This window comes from Paramormyrops kingsleyae, chromosome 11 (assembly GCF_048594095.1).
Source record: "Paramormyrops kingsleyae isolate MSU_618 chromosome 11, PKINGS_0.4, whole genome shotgun sequence".
In the NCBI taxonomy this organism is placed as follows: domain Eukaryota; kingdom Metazoa; phylum Chordata; class Actinopteri; order Osteoglossiformes; family Mormyridae; genus Paramormyrops; species Paramormyrops kingsleyae.
In genome coordinates this window covers 8,556,679-8,576,203 of record NC_132807.1, presented here as the reverse complement: position 1 = coordinate 8,576,203, position 19,525 = coordinate 8,556,679, and the positions used below count along the sequence as shown (strand labels likewise).

The following is a 19,525-nucleotide window of genomic DNA, read 5'->3' as shown; positions in this document are numbered from 1 at the left end:
AAACACCACCACAGTCGCTGTCTATATATTTTAATGTCATCAGGCTACGTATCCCTTGTCAAAGGCATTTTTTTTTATAACAAACTGAAAATGCAAGTGATAGGAAACACACTCCAAGAATTACCTGCATCTACATTTTGTGACACTATAATAGAGGCTACATTTGGTCACTTGTGTATGAACGGAACCTTACAATAGTGTGTTTGACCCTTTTATAACCGAAGCTTTCCAGGCTTTCAACAGTTGAACATTTTGTGGGACATTTAATCCCTAGTGTTGTATTCAGCACTATGATTTCATGCATCACAAATAAAATGGCAACATCAATTATACTTGGGGCAGGTACACTGAAAATGCATTCAAGCACATATAAAAAGGCTGGATGTGTTGGCTTGTAACAGTGGCATTTTACCCATGTTTACATTCTGCCAATCCTTCAAATGAATCTGTTCAGTCAGGCCTGCATTGGGTTCTAACTGCTGCAGCATCTGCAGAACCTCTGTGTGCGATTCAGCTTTTTCACTTCTCTCTGCCCTATTTGCAATTTTGATTTGCTGCTTCCCATTGGCCAAAATCCATCATCCTCAGTCTGAAAATTGCATCCCTCTGACTTTCTGCCGACTGGTACCTCATACTATCTGCGTGTCGACCCGCTATTCTGCTAACCACTTGTGTGCATTGCATGAAGTATAAAATGAGGTATTTAATATTAGTTCTGTAGTGGTGCCTCTGTGTACCAGTGCAAGACCAACTTCGAGGTTCAAGGGTCACCTTTGTAACATCAAATAAACTGCAGAACTTGCGCCTCAATCCCTAATATTTCACTTCAATCCATTCAGAAAAAGAAGCAACTAAGCAAGTGAAAATGTTGAATATTTAGTGAACATCAGCAAAAACAGGTGACTGAGAGGAAGTCAAACATCTGTAGAAAAAGCCGTGGCAGCAGCAGTGTCTGCCTCTGAGATGGCTCAAAACAGACAGACAACCCAAAGCACGCAGACCTCCGCCAACGTCCCGGGCCAGACCATTCTGACAGAAAGCATGAGATCTGATTGGCCACTTCCACCACCCGTTTCACAAGAAACAGAATCACTGTGGTTTTGACCTGGCATTAACAAGTATAATTGCACCTTCCCTTCTGGGTCAGCTATGTTCTTGCTTGATGAATTGGGATTAAAAAATAAATAGCATGGCACGTCACCCCCACTCCTCTCCAAAGGCTGATCTAGCCCTTTGAAGATGGCGTGTTACAGAACGCTAACGTCTACTGCAGTCAATATGGTAAAGCACAGTATATAGACTTGCTTAGATTATGCGCGCTTATGGAGAGTGGGGAATTCAATTCCCTTCTGCGGAAGGATCCTCTATGGGATCTTCAATGCAATGCAACATCCTTTTACTACATAGAGGTCCTCCAGTACATTGTCAAGAAAGTTTAAACGTCTATAAATACGACAGCCTTGGTGAGCTTGACAAAGTACTGTTGTGGGGGGGGGGGAGGGGGAGGGGGAGAAAATTCTAATTACCATGATAGTTACATGTTAAAGCGATCCAGTGTGATAACCTGCGCAAACGCTTGTATGCCTGTGTACACATTTTCATCCCCGAACACAAATACTATCATGACACCTTCTCTGCATGGGGGGGGGGCCCAACAGGAACACTTCTCACCGATGTTCACTAAATGGGGCAGTCGTATAAAGCAACTAAGTTGAACATCTCCAGCCACTCAAGGATTTGTCCATTCTCACAGGGCCTGAGAGTATTTCTGGTGTCTGTCAACAGCTACAGATTGTCTCTTTCTGATGATGCATCATTGTCCATTAAAATAATTTAAAAAAATCAATTAATGTTGTATAAGGCTTTTTTATATACAGAGAACATTAGGCCCCTGGGGACTGACCACATAACAGACCGATAACAGAAATACCAAAACTCTCGCATATAATAGTGGAGCTATTTACTTCTAAACCCAAGAAACACTACATCGCTATTTCAGTGAAGGCATTCAGCTGGAATGTGTAGAAAGACCAAGAATTAGTTGCTCAGAAATTGGCAGTACCAACCATTATATATACATACATATTATATATACTCTTATAAAGTGTGTATATGCACATATTTAAAAAGTGAGATGTAGGGAGAGCTGAAGCTGAACTGTTAGAATCAGAACTTCAGTTGCGAGTTAAACGTAACGTAGATAACAGGATGGTGCCCTGCAGTAGATGAGTGTCACGGGCACTTTGCCAAGTCAGGTACACCGACTGGTGTGGTTTCCCTTCGGCTCCCTTCTTAAAGGGGAACGCAAATCGACAGGCCCATGGGAACAGCTGCCTGTTTACTGCAGATGGAACTTCTGCCTTGCAGACAAACGTCCTTCTATGTCACTGGGCACACCTTCCGGGAGATTGCTTGGGCCTGAACTTCCACAATACACACCACTTCCCGCAGTCGTGTTTATCTGTGCTGGACTGATACTGCGACGTCAATAAAGTAATTTCGGCCACTACGGCCCCCCTGCCTTCCCCTCCTTTAAGTCACACACCTGCGTAAAGTAGAAATTAATCTGAAATGCAACATTGCTGTAGTGAAGGTTCCCTCTTATAAACACTGACATTCACTTGAAACCACACACATACATGTATGTACAGTAGATACACATACATACACACGCACGCACACACGCCCTAACTAGATACAGATTCTCCTACAGTTTGCGTGCATGTTCTGGAGTAAGGCAGACCTGGATCTTGAGAGATGACAGAGCAGAGATCATCCAGGGAAGGCATCAATGCCCATCTGGATGCCAGTGAAGCTACTGCCACCAGCGGACATTCTGGCACCGCCAAGGGCCCCGTGGAGGGCACCCCCGTTGGCAGCTTCAGGAAGGGGGACTGACGTTCTCTTCTCGTGTTTCTAAGCATGGGTTTATGTCCCTGTCGGCCACATTGACTGGAACCCGCCACGATGCAGAGAAACTTGTAAACATATGCAGAAAAACTTTAAGCAGTGAAACAAGCTAGGATTATGTGGGCCGCTCAGACTCGAGGGGGTGCCGTTCTGTGAGTGGCAGCCGTTTGGCGCAGTGCGAGACACATCTGGCTCCGCAGAGCCGGCCGGCATCCAGGCCCCGCGAGCCGCCAGGGCCAAACATGTTTGCACGGAAATTAAAAGGCTATTTTTAAAAAGCAACAAGTCAACAAAATCAAATGCTGTAGGCGCTCCTACATACTTCTAAACCCATGTCACATAAAACAGCTTACAAACTGCCTGAAATAAAAGATGAGCATGTGTTACTTCCCCATAGAGCACCGACTGCGCAGAGATCCAGTTTAATTCTCTGCCCCCTCTTCCTGATGTAGTGCGACGTGTGGCTTACAGCTTCGGCCACCTCTTCATATTCATAATATTAAGTTATAGTGCCGATCCCTTAGCTTTCCATACCGATATAAAAAACAACAAAGTGGGTACAAGGATATCAGGCACAGGTGGCATGTGAACTTAAAAAACTCCCTGCTCCTCTGGAGTTCACTGCTCCTTCTTACTCTGCCATCTCCTCCGTAAGGGGGCTGTGCATTATATGTCAGCTGGGCATAGAGCGCCCCCTTCTGTTGACCTCCCTCCAGCCCCACTCCTCATTACAGCAGGACACACTTGTCTTTGTCCTTGGCTTCCTTCTTGTGTTTTCGCTCCCCAGTGCTGGGCTGCTTCCCGGGGCTGGGGGCTGTGCCAGCGGTCGAACCCCCTGTCGCTTCCCCCGTCCCTGCCCCTGCCACGGAGGCCGCCTCGCCCCCTGCTGGCAGCCGGTGTGCCTGTGGGAATAAAAATGGAATAGGCTCTATTATTCCTGTGCAAAATAAGGTTCGATGGCCCCACACAGGGCCCCCCATCCCATGCCCATACCCCGAGGGAGGGGCCCCCCTTCCCATGCCCATTCCCCGAGGGAGGGGCCCCCCATCCCACACCTGTGCTTGTGCCGCCTGCTCCTGCTCCTGGTAGAACTGGGAGGCGCGGCGATCTTCCTCCTCCTGCAGTTTCTTAGCCAGTTCCAGGTCGCTGATGCCCTCTGGGATCTGTTCCCAGGTCAGATCCTGGCTCTGCTGCTCCTGCTGCAGTGACAGGGCCATCAGATAGTCCTGAACGGAAAAAGACAGACAGTGGGAGGGTTAAAGTCAGGGTGACACGCGACGTGGCACTGAAATGACACGAATCTGGCATGTGTGGTCAGTTAGAGAGACGACAGTTAGATCCAGTCCACTGATGAGACAGAAGAGTGTGGTGCAAATGAGGACCCACTGGGTGAGGCAGAAAAGGAGGGGAAAAAAAAAAAACAGGAAACCATACAGAGTGGAGGTCTTAGCATCGATTACTGACAGGCCGATACTCCATACAGCTGCGTCCAAAACACCTCAAACATAAGACAAAATACAAAAAAGCATTACACTGACAGCCAGTCAACGTAGGGGGCAGTGTGTGGCTCAGTGGGCTAAGCCTGTGTGCCTGTAATCACAAGGTCGCCGGTTCAAACCCAGCCTCAGCACGTCTGTGGGTCCTTGAGCAAGGCCCTTAACCCCCAGCTCCCTGGGCGCCGCTACGGGTGGCAACCCTTTGCGGACAGCTAGCTCTACAAAGAGCAAGATGAAGGAGGCGTAAAGATAATTTCCCCAAGGGGATCAATAAAAAAGTATCGATAATTGATTACATTTACCTAAAACACAAGATCTGCCACTATTTTCCTGAAAAACATCTCCCTCTGCTTCTGGCCTGATTTGTGTTGATGACCCGTGTCTTTTAAAGCTCACTCTTACGCGAGAACTATTTGCCTTAACAGAAAGGGTCACTCCCCTTCCTGGTCAGGAAACAAAGTGAATAATGAGAAAGTAAGGACAGTTTGCTGCCTGTTTGACTCGTATCACAGAAAACATACTGAACGTCACAGGAACTTATCCAGGCTCACTGGAGGTCCACTGACAGAAAAGCACAGTGATCGAACAGGCTGACCTGGTCGATCTGGTCCTGCTGACCGTGGTACACTGTGTTCGGGTCTGACGGTGGCCGCAGGCGGAATTCTGAGTCACAGAAGTTGCCATCTCCGTCCACGTTGTGCAGGCTCTCCCAGACCACCTTCTCCTCGGTCAGGAAGCCCTGATCAGTCACCAGCAGGTAAAGCTGGCCCTGCCGTGCACAGATAAGGCCTGTCACTGGCACGGCTGAAACATCACCGATGCATAACCCACGTCCTCCCCTATGTGGAGGCCGCTTAGGAAGCCAGGGAGTCCCACAAGCAAAACACAAACTTCAACAGCAAGCTTCCCTTTACTAAAATAAACTGAAGGTCTACTTCTGTGGATGCGCAGTCTGTGTCGTCCAAATATCATCTGGCTGTAATTTTGTCCTTTGCATTTATAAGGTGAGGACAACCCCGGCTGGGACTTATATAAATACAATACCAGTCAAAGGTTCTCTCACACCACAGGTTTTTAGCACTTTGTTACCAGCTTATTTCATCAACTGCAGATTTTTATTCTTAAGCACTGGAAAGTTGAGTGAACAGTTATAAATGAAAAAACATCAAGTCAAATAAAACAAGTTTCCTTTATAACATGGAAAGATGTATGTAACAGTGCATGTCTGACATCCTATTATGTGGTTGTGTGGTGATGGCGTTGTCAAATTCTAGGCTGTCCTTAAACTTTAAATGCACTAGTTAACCGTTTCATCCCATGAAACAGAGCAGAATATAATTTAGAATTTTAGAATTTAGTGATCAATGGTCATTGTTGACAGACCACAACACCGAAATGTGTCCTCTGCATTTAACCCATATGTGACATCGTGACATAGCAGGGGGCAGCTAATTCAGCGTTCGGAGAGCAGTACCTTGCTCAGGGTACCTCAGTGGTGCCTTGCTGGTCAGGGATTCAAACCTGAAATCTTTCAATTACAAGTGCGCTCCCATAACCATCAAGCCACCACTGCCCACAAGTTCACAGAATGTCTCTTATGTCTCTTGTAGAAAAAATGCCTCAAATTTTATCTGCTGTTACAACTGCTAGAGATGGTTACTTTGATGAATCAAAGATATGACATTTTCTTGCTAATAAAGGTACTCAAATGGTGAACATACTGTAAATTTAATTGCTAGCAAAGGATATTGAGTATTTTTAGTAAATGTTAAGCGAGTAACATGTAAATGTAGAAAACTTTTGACTGGTAGTGTGTACTGTATGTGTGTGTACTGTGTGTGTGTGTGTGTGTGTGTGTGTGTGTGTGTGTAAAAATCAAATGTCCTTCAGCACTGTAACAAACATGGTCTGTATTCACTGTATCCACAAGAGAACTTCCTCCAGCATTTAGTGAAACTACATTACTTAGTATCTGAAATTCCCGGGCTGAATACTGAACAACCCGGGCGGCACGTGTGGAGCGTTTAGAAACGCAGTGGTCACCTTAAACTTGGTCATGGTGCTAAAATGGTTGTTCCTGAAGAAGACGCAGAGCTCGCTCTCCTGGACGCTGGACGTCAGCTCGCACAGGCCGTGGTACGTCAGCTGCGTGGCTGTGCTGTTCAAGAACTGCTCCGCCACAAAGCCTGTGGCGACAGCAATGGTCCCCACGGGGGGGGGGGGGGCAGACAGGTGAGGCCGCCACGCCGGCTCCCACGGGCCAAGACACAGATGGACGTAAGAGGAAGCGGAGACTCGCAGGCAGGAGGGAAGAGAGGAAAATCAACACGACACGTCACGGGCCCACCCACCTTCTCCAGCAAGCTCGCTGTTTTCCGACTGTTTACAAGAGATAATCTTCTCCACCAGCTGATTATAGCTGCAGTTGGCCACTGCTTTCACAATGTCATCCATCTGCAGAAAGAAAGGAAAAAAAAAAGAGAGAGAGAGAGGGAGGGGAAGGGATGGGGAAAAGGGAGGAGCTTAGTCAGCTCTAACATTCCAGAGTCATTACAATATTTGACAGGCTAGCTCGTGTTTTCGGGAATGAAACAGCATCTGCTGTCAACAGTGACACTGTTACGGTCACTGTGATGCATTACGAGACGACGATGGCTAGAAAGGTAGAGGGCTGGGAAGGACAGGGCCTGTGGGGGGGGGGGCACTAACCTGGGGGTCCACCAGCCAGCCATGATAGAGCGGGATGTCCAGCAGGTCGAAGACGATGCACTCGGGCGTGTATTCGAAGACACGCACCCCCGTGAACTTCACGTTGACGTCCAGGCCCGTCTGGAGCTTGTGCAGGACAGCCATGGCGTCGCTCATGTTCTGCGAAGGGGGGGGGGGGGGGGGCATAACCAATGAGCCAGAGAAACTTCAAAAAAAGGCTATTGTACAGCTGAGCCATGTCGGGGCTGGCAGGTCACACCCACACTCGCTGTTTCTGCGTTCGCTACCCCCTGGAAGGACACCGTGCCCCACAAACTGATACATCAGCATTTGATGGATGGGTCCAGCCTACAGCCCTTTCGCGGCTCCACAAGCGCGTGGTTTTGGAAGGGCGTTCGGCGCCCCAGCCTGCGACTGACCGCATGGAGCTCTGCGCTTCCTCATTACAGCAATCAGTTGCCCCCGATTCATCTCCAGCTTTGCTTCCGACGTCGGGGACGGAAGTGAGGCGGCCTGGTCAAAGTGAGCCATGCCCCCCTGGTCTCCCCCTTCCACTTTGACGAGGGGCATTCATCTGGTGACTCAAAAGTAGGGCAGATTCTTCTCGACCATAGAAAAAACCCCAAGCCTGACACTGGGGAGTAAGCAGGGACCTGTCCGGTAGATGTCCAGCTGCTGGCATGGGGCTAGATGCAGGTCCAGCACGTGCCCTCGCTGTCCGAGCGGGACACCACATTGCACGGCATGACCCAACAGACTGCAAGGACTGCTGGGCAATAGAGAGGCCCTGCTGCTGTACACCAGAACCAGGCACTTCACCCAGACCACCCCAGTCAAAAAGAAATACTAAAATGCACCACAAACAGGGATTTGTGCCACACTAACCGATTCAACCAGTGCCACGAAGAACCACCCAACAGGCACCAGAACAAAGCCCTCAAAATGGTATCAGGATCCGCATGAGCCTATCAGCTGAATAAACATCATTTAATTACTCATACTGCCTGTAGGTGTCATATTACTCACGGCCTCAGGTGCTCAGAGACCCGTATCTACATCCCAATTGGCTGCCTGAATATGCTGATAAGTCAGAAGCTCAAAGGCGTTCGGCCAGTATCCGCCTTCAGGATTACAGTGGCGATGATCGAAACACCGAACTGGATTACAGTTCGCTCCCTATTCCCAGATCAGACAGCAGAGACACGATCCCAAAGTTTGTAATGTGACTTGCCATGTCCCACCTCCCCCAGTGACCAATCACAAAACACTATCTGGAATCACCTCAGTGAGTCCTGCCCATCACAAAAAGGGGGCACAGCTGCATATGGGGGAAGTTTCGTCTGATTCATTCTGTGGCAAAGCCAAATCAGCGAATCGGTGAGAACAGGATGTGTCCGCCAGGGTTCCGTGTTACGTGCCGAACGAGGACCATGTTCACTGGTGTACCATGGTCACATGGTTTGGCACATCACTGGAACAGATTTCACGTATATAAACCACAACCATGTGCAGGAAATAATTTGCAAACAAAATGAAAGAAGTCTGACCTCTGAAACCAGCACATTTACGGCAAAAAAGGTGCCAGAATCTGAGGCCAGAGGAGAATGGGCAGGACATGTTAAAGCTAACAGGAGGGTAACAAGTGCAAAACAGCGGCTCAGTACAACCGTGCCATGAAAAAAGGCTTCTCATCACACAACTCACCTACCCGTCTGGACGTACTAGCCAGGTGAACTTAAACATTCAGGCTGGATATTGATGCTGGGTGATCAGGGCCCCTTCTCTCAGCTTGTATGGCTACCAGGCATTTTCACCTCACAATCACTTGCGGTTGACCAGGGCAGCTCCAGCACGGCAGAAAATTGGCAAACTTGTTGAAAAGATAGAGTCCTATGATGATGCCAAGTGGAAAGTCACTAACTTCTTTTGTACAACCAGCCATTCTGCTGCTAATATTCATTTCCACCAACGCGGTGCCGGGCTCTTTCCCAATCTGGAACTGGTTCTGTGCATTTCCACTGCAAAAAACTGGCCCTGAGCCAGACAAAAATGGCTCCAGCACAACACCATGGAAAAGCTTGTCTGAGAACCATAACGTTTCGGACTGGCTCTCACATTGAAAGAAAGAAATAATCGTACTAAGTGCCGCCTTAACACGAGTAATAAAGTATTTGTAGAAGCATCATACAAAGGATTCTTGTGGCTAATGCTAATTAGCTTAAATCTTCATCAACGGTCAAAAAACTGTCGAGAGAATTTGCCATGAATTATTAATGGTGCTTGATGTTATGAAAGTAAAGCATTCTCTTATGGTCCACCATGACAGTTAAATTTTTTCCCTTCACTTTTTCATAGTTAAGTTTGAATTGTTTGTATATTCTGTCTCATAATGGAAACAATATTCCAAAGAGAACAAGGCACAACATTGAAGAACAAAATGACAGTTCACCTCAGTACTCTCACTTCTGCCTACACATCGTTTCTGTTCCGTTCTTTTTTGAAACCAGTAGAACCACGGGTCAGTTCTCAAAAGGCACCAAGCGAGAACCTGCCCAGCACCAGCCCCAGCAGCTGGTGCCCTGTGAACATGGTCCTCGTTCGGCACGTAACACGGAACCCTGGCGGACACCTCCTGTTCTCACCGATTCGCTGATTTGGCTTTGCCACAGAATGAATCAGACGAAACTTCCCCCATATGCAGCTGTGCCCCCTTTTTGTGATGGGCAGGACTCACTGAGGTGATTCCAGATATGTTGGTGGAAACTAGGTACGTGCGCTTAATTTTATACCCGTGTCAGCAATGGGCATGCCTTAATTAGGTAATTCCTCTAATTAATAGGGGTGTCCACATACTTTTGAACATAAAGTATATGTCAGACTGTAAAGTGAGCAGTGATTTTATGGGCAACTGAATCAGCACTGGAAAACGAATATGACTGCCACCACATAAATGACAATGTATAAGCAAACTCATAATCCTGGTGTCACACTCTGACATAGCGGGCGCCGAGCTGGGGAGGACGGTGCCATGCAGGGGGTGGCAGCTAACCTGTGCTGATCCACCCCCAAGCCATCTGGCCTCAGCCCCCGCCCTCAGCTCCAGGGCCACCGAATGGCCCCCAGCTGCTCAGCCTGCTCGGTCTCCTTGGCCTTGGAGGACGGTCACAAATGAGCCACACAGGGTTCCACAGACACATCAGCAGCATCTGTACTGTGAGTGTTTACACCCAGACCCCAGCGTGGAGCACAGGCTGTCCCAGGGGCCTACATGGGCTTTATAAATAGACAGCTAAGTACCATTCCTGCAACAGCAAAGCACCGATGTGGCCGATTACGGCGAGCTGGGAACAAAACAGCAACACATGGGCCCGTTTGCTGTCAGCCACAACAGCAGGACCCCATGCAAGAACACAGCGGGTCCTCCTAGCGGAAGATACAAGGATGCCGCCCTTCGGGCCTCTGGGTGCCTCAGCCGTGCAAGCAATGGTGGCGGCAGCCTATCAATGAGTCACAGCAAGGGGAATCAGAAACAGGAGATGGCTGCTGGGATCTGGCCTGAAACATGGATCAGTACAGTAGGCTGCCGGACCCAGGGGCACATCACCTGGTAATGGGCCTTACACAGTATCAAACCTCCGGGGACAGTACCCAGCAAGACACTATAGCTTCATATATAATCAAATCCCCAAGTGCTGGACCTCATATTATATAAAACCCCTAATTACTGACCCTATAGGACACTGGGAAGTTCTGGGCCTTATACAGTTTAAAAAAAAAAAACACCAAAATCCATATATATTATACAGTATAAATGCCTAGACTTGAGTCTTTCCCATTAACACACACTGCCTTGCCCCCAGTGCCTGTGTTAAAAACAGGTGGCAGATTACAACTCTCTTTTATTGCTGATAACAGTGCATTAATTCCTTCAGAAGTGTCATAATATTGTGCGCCAATGCCAACAGAGCTCTCTCGTTTTTATTTAATTTTCATACACTATTACTGTTATGTAAAATCACTGTGGTAATAAAACCCACTATACAGTTCACCCCGCAGAGCAGACGATTACACAGATGGACAGACAGCTGCACACACGCTATGGGGGGGGGCCGGGGTTTGTCATCCTGGGAATCCTGGAGGCGCGTCAAGGCCGGCCGTACCTGCTCATAGTTGAGCCGCTGGACCTCGGAGATCTCCTTCGGCTTGGCATCAAGGATGTAGTCACCTACAGGCAGAGGGAGAGAGAGAGGTAAGGAGCGTGAACTGATTACAGCGCGTTGCCGCACCCACCACACGACAAACCACCTCAGGGATGAGAACCTGAGTACAGCCATGTGACGGGTGACACCTCAGCACCACATGTGGACCAGTGGGAGGTTTCTTCCCTCTGGAGGAGCCAGAATCACTCTGGGCATTCACAGATCCCTAGCCCCAGAGACACCACTCCGACCCATCATCCAGAGGGAGGCAGACCATAAAGACGTCGTTGTGTATGGATGGAGGAAAAGGGCCTTCGTGTTGGGGGGGTGGCGGAGGATTTTGACTTAGCATGCTGGCACAGGAACGTCATAAATGCCCCCTCACACGCATGCACGCACGCAGCATGATAATCGCTACTCTCACTGGAAGGGGAAAAAAAAAAAACCCAACCTTTTTCAAAGCCCTGGCGATACACAGCAGCAGCCCTTGTTTACTTATGCCTCGGAACAGGCACATGGCGGGAAAGCCCCCCCTCGCAGCCGCAATCTGACTGCACCTGTCAACCGGAAGATTAACATTCTGCTCAGCTGCTCCCAGGGAGCTTCGGCCGCGCTCGCCGCTCTGACTCGCAGCCCAGCGGAGGTGGCCCCGGCCGCGCTCGCCGCTCTGACTCGCAGCCCAGCAGAGGTGGCCCCGGCCGCGCTCGTCGCTCGTACTCAGGGCGTCGGCGGCCGCTGCCACACTCGCTGCTCTGACTCATGGCCTGGCGGAGGCGGCCCCGGCCACTTATTTCTCTGACTCGCGGCCCAGCCGCTCTCGCTACTCGTACTCAGGGTGTTGGCGGCCCCAGCCACACTCACCGCTCTGACTCGTGGCCTGGCGGAGGCGGTCCAGGCCATGCTCACCGCTCATGCTCAGGGTGTCGGTGGCCTCGGCCATGTTCTGGCTCACTGCTCTGCAATCAGAGCGCAATCCCTTGACCTATCGCGAAGCCTCGTCACTGGCCCACCAAAAAAAAAAAAAAGAAACTTGCCACTCAGATATGTGCCGACAGCCATTTGTTCTGTATTTAACCAAGGGTTGTAAAGAAATTCTAATGGCTCTTTTACCTTGATGAAAAGATAAAATTCACAAGCAAGTAACCCTAATGCCCCCTCCCAGCATGACTGCCCCCAACGTCTCTCACTCTTGCGGAAAATAAATGCCGACAACAGGCCCCAAACCATAATCCTCAGACTCCTTGCTGGTTCTAAAACTCACTGACTGGGTAAACCTGAGAGCCGCAATTTAGGGCCCATTCTCTTTTGGTCAGGAGACGTCTTACCAGGAAAACCTATCCTTGCAAACAAACCCAGCGCGCCCACAGAAAGGCTGGAATCTTACAGAAACCGGATCACGATGGCGGCAGGAAAAAAAAAAAAATCGACCCTGCTTTTCCATTCCCCCTCCATTGCTTTTGTGCTCTTCTCCTGACTGGAAGGTCTCCGCAGCTCAGCACCCCCCCCCCAAAGCCCAGTCCAGGTCGCTGGAGTCTCCACACGTTTATACTCCCCATGTGGCGTTTGCCCTGCTGGAACTGAAGCACAGCAAAAAAGACCAGCTTAGGGAACCGTGAGTCTTCTCACAGACTGTTAACCCTGAAGAGGCCATTCTGACGAAGGGTTAGGACTCCTTACTGGGGATGGACTTGGCTGTCATAAAACAGTATTAACAGTCACTAAATAGTATTTCATCTATCATTTATGCTATGCTTCACAGATCATTGTAGTGTTACAGGCATCTTAAACAATCTTAAAAAGTACCTTAAAATAGAGTTATTTAAAAGCAATAACAATATTGCCACCATATAAAAACATAAGGAACATAAATAAAAAAATCTAAGCAAATCCGGGACTGTTAAGCTTAGACAGTATCCAAAGGGCGGCGACATCATACCCAATTAAAAATTCAGCTGAGGACAAAATAAAGTTGACATGCGTCTGATGACCAGAACTGTCCCCCATGCAAGGCGGAGAAATGCAGTCAGGATTTCAGTAAAAATGACTGACCATACTCGCCTGCGACAACGCGACTGGGGACACCGGCACACCGGAGCACCGCTAAGCTAAGTTAGCATCGGTCGTCTCTCTGGAGCTTACAGCCCCCCCCCACCAGCCTTTCCGCATCTGGCTGCAAGCCTCATCCTCGCTGCTGACGTCTTCGCAAAAATATTTCATTCTTTTCTGCAAGCTATTTTCGGTCGAGGCGAGTTCTTGTCCTCCAACCAACCCTGAAGGCGTGACGCCATCAGCGACGCCCGAATCGGCTGCCCCTTCCACGGCGCGGGGGGCTCCTCCTGACAGGACGTCCCAGGCCAGAAATAGAGCTGCACCATCACATTTCTTTTAATCCACTCTCTCCCATCACCGCGAGTCCTTATCAGGGCTCAAGGAACAGCATGACTCAAACTGTCAGAAGGGAACAGGCTTCCGGTCAGTTCCAAACCTCGCATGGAGGGCCCTAACTCTGACAGCTGTGCTTATAGGCTCAGGAATCACAAGCTCCTATGTAAATGGACAGTTGGAGCACAATGTTCTCATCAAATCTCAAAGTAGAACGTTTGATTAGCTTAATTGAAAATCTATTATAAGCAAGCCTTAAGCATCGCGATATTGTGCCAGGTCTGTGCACACAGACTGTGGATGATCAGTCAGAACAACAGAATGTCCTGAGGTGTTTTTGCAGCATAAAAAACGGTGATGGGACCGGCCAGGTTTGGACCAGATGTTGAGAGAAGGGGGGGCCTCTGGGCTTCCAGCCGAGGGGCACATTCAGGGGCATCCTGAAGGGATGTGGATGGAGACTTATGTACCACAGGAAGAGGTGGCAGCTCTGGTTGCTCACCCCCCCTCTTCTCAGCACACAACCCCCACCCACCGGCATTCCTCAAGCCTCAATGCCAGGTCTCAGATTCACCCAAGTTCACAGTTTCAAACATGGCCGCCCGCACAAGATCGCCTCACCACTAGCCCTCCCTCTGAAGCCTAAGTGTCAACACTGTCAACAACTACAGGCACGTGATCAGTGCCCCTGGAGGGAGCCAGGGGAACAGCACCATAGGAGCCCCCACTGGCGGGGACACAAATCCGTACCAGGTCAACAGACACTGATCCACTTTGGCATGAAACCGACAAACAGACTCAGAGGAGGACTCTATCCAGCACATAAGGCACTTTACCTGAAATGTCATCTTGAAAATCAGGAAAACCTTTAATTAATCCATAAGTGAAAAAAAGCTATTTGTGCCAACTAATGCAGATTCTTAAAAGAATATGTATATTTTAAATTTCACTGAGAAAAACATTAGCAGGATGGGCTGCAACCTTATACCGGATACAGAGTTACAGCACATGGATGAATCACTTGTTTAAGGAAAAACCAGTACCAATTGTACTGAAAACTATATTATGAAAAAAATGCAGCATATTATGCAGAAAGACTTCTTTTTTTGAAGCGTGAGATATTTTACCATTCAGTTTAAAACACAATTTACAACAAAGCAGCGCGAGCTACAGCTTGAGAATTACATCAAAACATTTCAAGTGGGGAGAACATAACTCAGATCCAGTAGGGAAGGAAAGGAGGAAAACGAGCAGAGTGACAAGTACAGTGGTTAGTCCTGCATCTGACCCTGGCAAGGTGGCCTGTAATTACATCTCCCCAGGTAGTAGTTAGGGCCTGGAGGCCAACTCCTGCTAGCTAGTTCCAATGACGACTGACAGCACATATAGCTAAATATACTGTCAGGGTCCCAAACTAGCAATTTAAAGTAAGGATTTCCTAAAGCACTGGTTTCTTAATGCAGTTCAGGGGGGAAAAAATTGTAATACTTAGCTAGATTTCCTGGAATCCCGGTTTTAACAGTCTGCATGGTAAATGAACGCGCTGGGTTAGGTCCGAATGTATGTTGGGTTAGGCAGCTGAATAAACCCAGTAGTGCAGGATAGTTGGGTTAAGGAGCAAACGGGTGCAGCTCCTGCCCAGGATCCATGAAGATGAGCCATACACTAGCAGCCATGTAATATGGCTCTGGGGCATCGTGACCAATGGGAAGCCAGCAACACAGCAGCAGACTTCCTAAGTTAACCAGGCGTGTGCCGGCAGCTCCGTCTGTACGGCAGCGTCTGTTTCATCTTCTCGATCTTCTCTGTGACTGAAAACACGGACGGTGGCCCCAGCGACACCTACCGAGATACTCCATCAGCTGCTCCGCTGTTATGATCTCAATCATTGGCGGCATCTTGACCTGTAAGAAACAGGAACGGTTTAACGGGATGCACAGCAGCGTCTGTACAAAGTTCAAGAGTACGCTACGCAGCCATGGCACCAGTTCCATTTAAACCAGTCCATTTAAAATGACTTTCCTCTAATATGGCACTCATTTTCACAGCTTGCTGTCAGTTTTAATGACAGTTTCCGGCACAGGGATACAAATACTTATCCAGCATAGTCATCAAAGAGTCCAATTAAACACAACCTTTCTAATGCAGATAAAGTTGGGAGCTGAACTGCAGATTTTAGCAACTCCAGAAATTCAAAACCATTTTGCAGGAAGGGTCAAGCCCTTTGCTGTGAAGAGATAGCGGAGCAAGAAAAAGAAAAAAAAAAACAGCATTTCAAAAAGCATAATGCAATGCAGAATCTCCACAAAAACAGAGAACATGGGTCTTCTCAGAAATCTGCTACTGAGCCAGGGGAGGATAATAGGCATCATTATGAGAAACTGAAGTAATATACACACCAATTCCCATAACATTTTGCAATGGGAAAGTGAAAAAGATTAAACAAACCCCAAAAATCAAGTTAAATAATCAGGCCTAGCAGACGGCGGGAGACAGCTGGTGAGGATCCTTCACCGTCACGTTTTACAAAAGTTACCAAGAGTCCCATATATGTTCTTTATTCCCAATGAGGTACTTATTTAGCACTCTGAGGGGTGCAAAAGCTTAGCATGACCCAAAGACATGGGGTAACTGGGTCACTTGTGGGCTAGATAGTGCCACCATGAATCAGAGACCTAAAAAGGTGCCAAAACCTTTGAAACGTAAAATTGAAGATATTTCGCTTTGTGTTCGAAAACAAAACATGCTAACCCACAGTAATGAGTGCATCAATAAAAATCTTAAATTCATTAACAGTGCCTTTCCATACATGTGAGCATTGTAACACAGATGTCTACAAGTAGTTCATGAATACAATATTAATTGAAATTTTAAAAAAAGTAATTAAGAAAAAGTAATTAATCTCAGTAGTTGATAAAATCCGTGTTGGAAAGACATAGGAGATGAGTGCAGATTCCCAGTACAGTTCACAAGCAGGCTAAGCACACGTCAACGACTTTCAGTCATCAAGGGAGCAAAAAAATAATAAAAAATTACCCTTTAATTACAAAACAGCCAAAATACACTGCAAAAGTTGTTGCTGCTCCCATTTCAGGCCTTACCACCCTAAAGGTGATCACCAAGACACTCAGTCATCTCACCATATGGCTAAAGCTAAACATAGGGGAAAAAAAACCTGTTTGCAGTTACACACAACTAAGATGGTGAATTATGCAGGAAATGTCCTGGGTCTGCTGCCTTGCCACACAGCAATCCCAGAGAGCAATGCCTCCAATCTAAGAATGCAAGTCCGTTTCCAAGACAACAGTTTTAAGATGCAAATGCAGGTGTTTGTCACAACGTGGAATTCAAATTATCATGCAGAAAATGCCTCATTAGCTAATTATTTAGTAGATGCTTCAGTGGCTTTCGGTACAACTGAAGAATGGTAAGTCTCAGTCACTGGACTGCAGCCAGACACATTAATAAAAACAAGTGGCTTTTCAGTAAATACTTTTGCATAAAAATGCCAAAACCTCAGTGTGTCCAACTCAATAATAGCTGAAGAACCTGAAAACGGTTCATCTAAAAGAGGGATCCCATACAGAGCCAGGTGAGAATAACTGGAAAATGGATATTGAAAGACATGTCCACATAGAGAAACATTCCAGCTCATTCACAGAACTGTCACGCTGACTGCTTTTGTGCCAGGAACAGAAACTGGCTTTCCAAAAGTTACCATACCACTAGTAATAAATACTTGAGGTCCTGCCTAATACTGGGGTTTGCTTCGGAGAAAGTTGTAATAATATAATGCTGTTTCAGTAAGGCGGCGGTCCTACCAAAACTGCTCAGAAATATACCACAGCAATAAACATTTAAACAGAAAAAAAATACAGAAATTAAACAATAGCTTTAGTAAATCAATCCTAGTTAAAAATCTTTTCGGTGATTATACGGGAAATTTATACTGGTCCCAGTATATCTACCAAATAACGAGGACCAGTTTTATATGTACATTTTGCGTCCAAATGACTTATTTTTGTGCAAAAGTAGCGGTTACAAAATATTTTCTAGGCAAAATAAAGAACAAATCTTGCGACATATGGGATGCCAATATTAATCAGTCTAAGTTGCGAAAGTCCGTGATTATCTTTCAGAATAATAAGCTTAAAGAAGAATAGAGAGATTTAAACGAAGAAATGAGAAACGCCATTATATACGTTTCACTTTCCCCAGGGCAAACTGTACCACTGCCGGGAAAGTGCATTACGTGTTACGCAACTACAAAGATTAAGTAGGTATCCTGTAATAAAACAAGAGCCGTATGATTTCTGGCCACAAGCAGTGCGTGGCCTTCAGGCGTCATCGGTTTCAGAAAGCCAATGGCACCTGAACTGTCCACCCACTGCCTTAATATCTGACTGACCGATCGTAGTATATAAATTTACCTTCCGTGCCAGCAAAAGGACATTCATAATAGCCAATAATGGGCACGGCCCGTTCTCGTTTTGTGTAATGATCGGTGTGTTTTCTTCTTTCCACTTGATCCACTTGATGTGATATATAGATTGGCCGGCGCCCCGGTCCTTAGTGCACGGGACTTTGGGTCCATCTGGCCCAAACTCGTCGTTTTGAAGAGCGATGGCCAGCACTTTGTCCTCTATTCCTTCACTGTTCAGGTCGGAACTGGGACATGAGTTGAGATTTGAGAAGGATTCCAAAGAATCAAAGCTTCGGGAATCAGCCGCAGGGCTCTGTTCGCTTCCACTCGCCGGCCCCTCGAATCCGGCGTGATCGCTGGAAATGATATCCTCCGATTTACTGGTAACTAAACTTGTTTCTCCAGGACACAGATGCGTCGGTGGCAACATCTTAGTCTGCTCTGCAGGCTCACAGTTAAGATCCCCAGTTTGCACATGTGTAATCCCAGGAGTTGGTGCATGTATCTCCGGAGAGTCACTGTCTGATTTATTTACCAACTTTGAGGTGGTACCGTCCATCTCCTTTGGGACCGAAGCCAGGCTGCACTCCATCCCGTTGCTCTGGTAGTCCCCCGGTTCGGACTGCTTTTCCGATAGACTGGTGGATTGCGTGTTCCTGTTCTGAGCAGGAGGGGAATCGTAAATTTCCATTCGGACATCTGATTTCTGAACACCAGCTAGGGCACTGGCAGTGTCTGCTGAAAGACTACTGGCGCCACTACTAGCCACCAAAGTACTGAGCACAGAAGGCTCGCTATTCTTGCAGCTATCGACAGTTGCTTTCACTACTTCAGGCGCTTTTATGTCGCTCGTTTCCCCGGCTATCGTTAAGCACGGAGTACCTCCTCCAAGATCTCGATGCAGGTTTGCACTTTTCTCCATGCCGATTTACGACAAAGCTGTTTTCTAACTAGACTGCAGCTCTTGCTCCGGTTCCAAAGACGCCATGACATCTCTACCTAGCTGACGTCACCGTAAGTGATACGCCTCTTCTTCAGGTCAAGGAAGGGCAATACTAAATAATACGATAGTTTACATTCGTTATGATTTTATTTTTTATGTTATGAAAAAAGCAGAATAATTATTAAATTAAATATAAAAGTATGAGATTTATAACCAATTTTATTTTGGTGCATTTTACTTCAGTGTGGGAGAAACTAATCACCGCTATACTTTTTAATCTTTATAAAGTTTTAGGAACATATTAAAAGCCAAGTAAGCAAACACGGGCGTCCGTTAAGTCAACTATAACAATGTTACTGAAAACAGGTGCAAATGGTAGCGATTAGTCCTATAGTTATATCGTGTTCGATATGATTTGGTATTTTCTATTAAAATTAACAATGATTAAAAAGGATACATACAT

At 47.2% G+C, this 19,525-nt stretch overlaps 1 protein-coding gene across 1 annotated transcript; it reads right to left on the bottom strand.

Moving 5' to 3' along the window:
* Window positions 1–14: 14 nt before the first annotated feature.
* On the bottom strand, window positions 15–19,239 carry mindy2 (MINDY lysine 48 deubiquitinase 2). The gene is made up of 9 exons (XM_023813826.2): window positions 18,127–19,239; window positions 15,543–15,600; window positions 11,276–11,340; window positions 7,116–7,274; window positions 6,758–6,860; window positions 6,450–6,592; window positions 5,002–5,175; window positions 3,966–4,136; window positions 15–3,812 (listed from the first exon to the last, which is right to left on the bottom strand). Exons 1-9 carry the CDS (start codon window positions 19,039–19,041, stop codon window positions 3,639–3,641), a joined length of 1,962 nt encoding a protein of 653 aa, XP_023669594.1. The 5' UTR covers window positions 19,042–19,239; the 3' UTR covers window positions 15–3,638.
* Window positions 19,240–19,525: the final 286 nt, after the last annotated feature.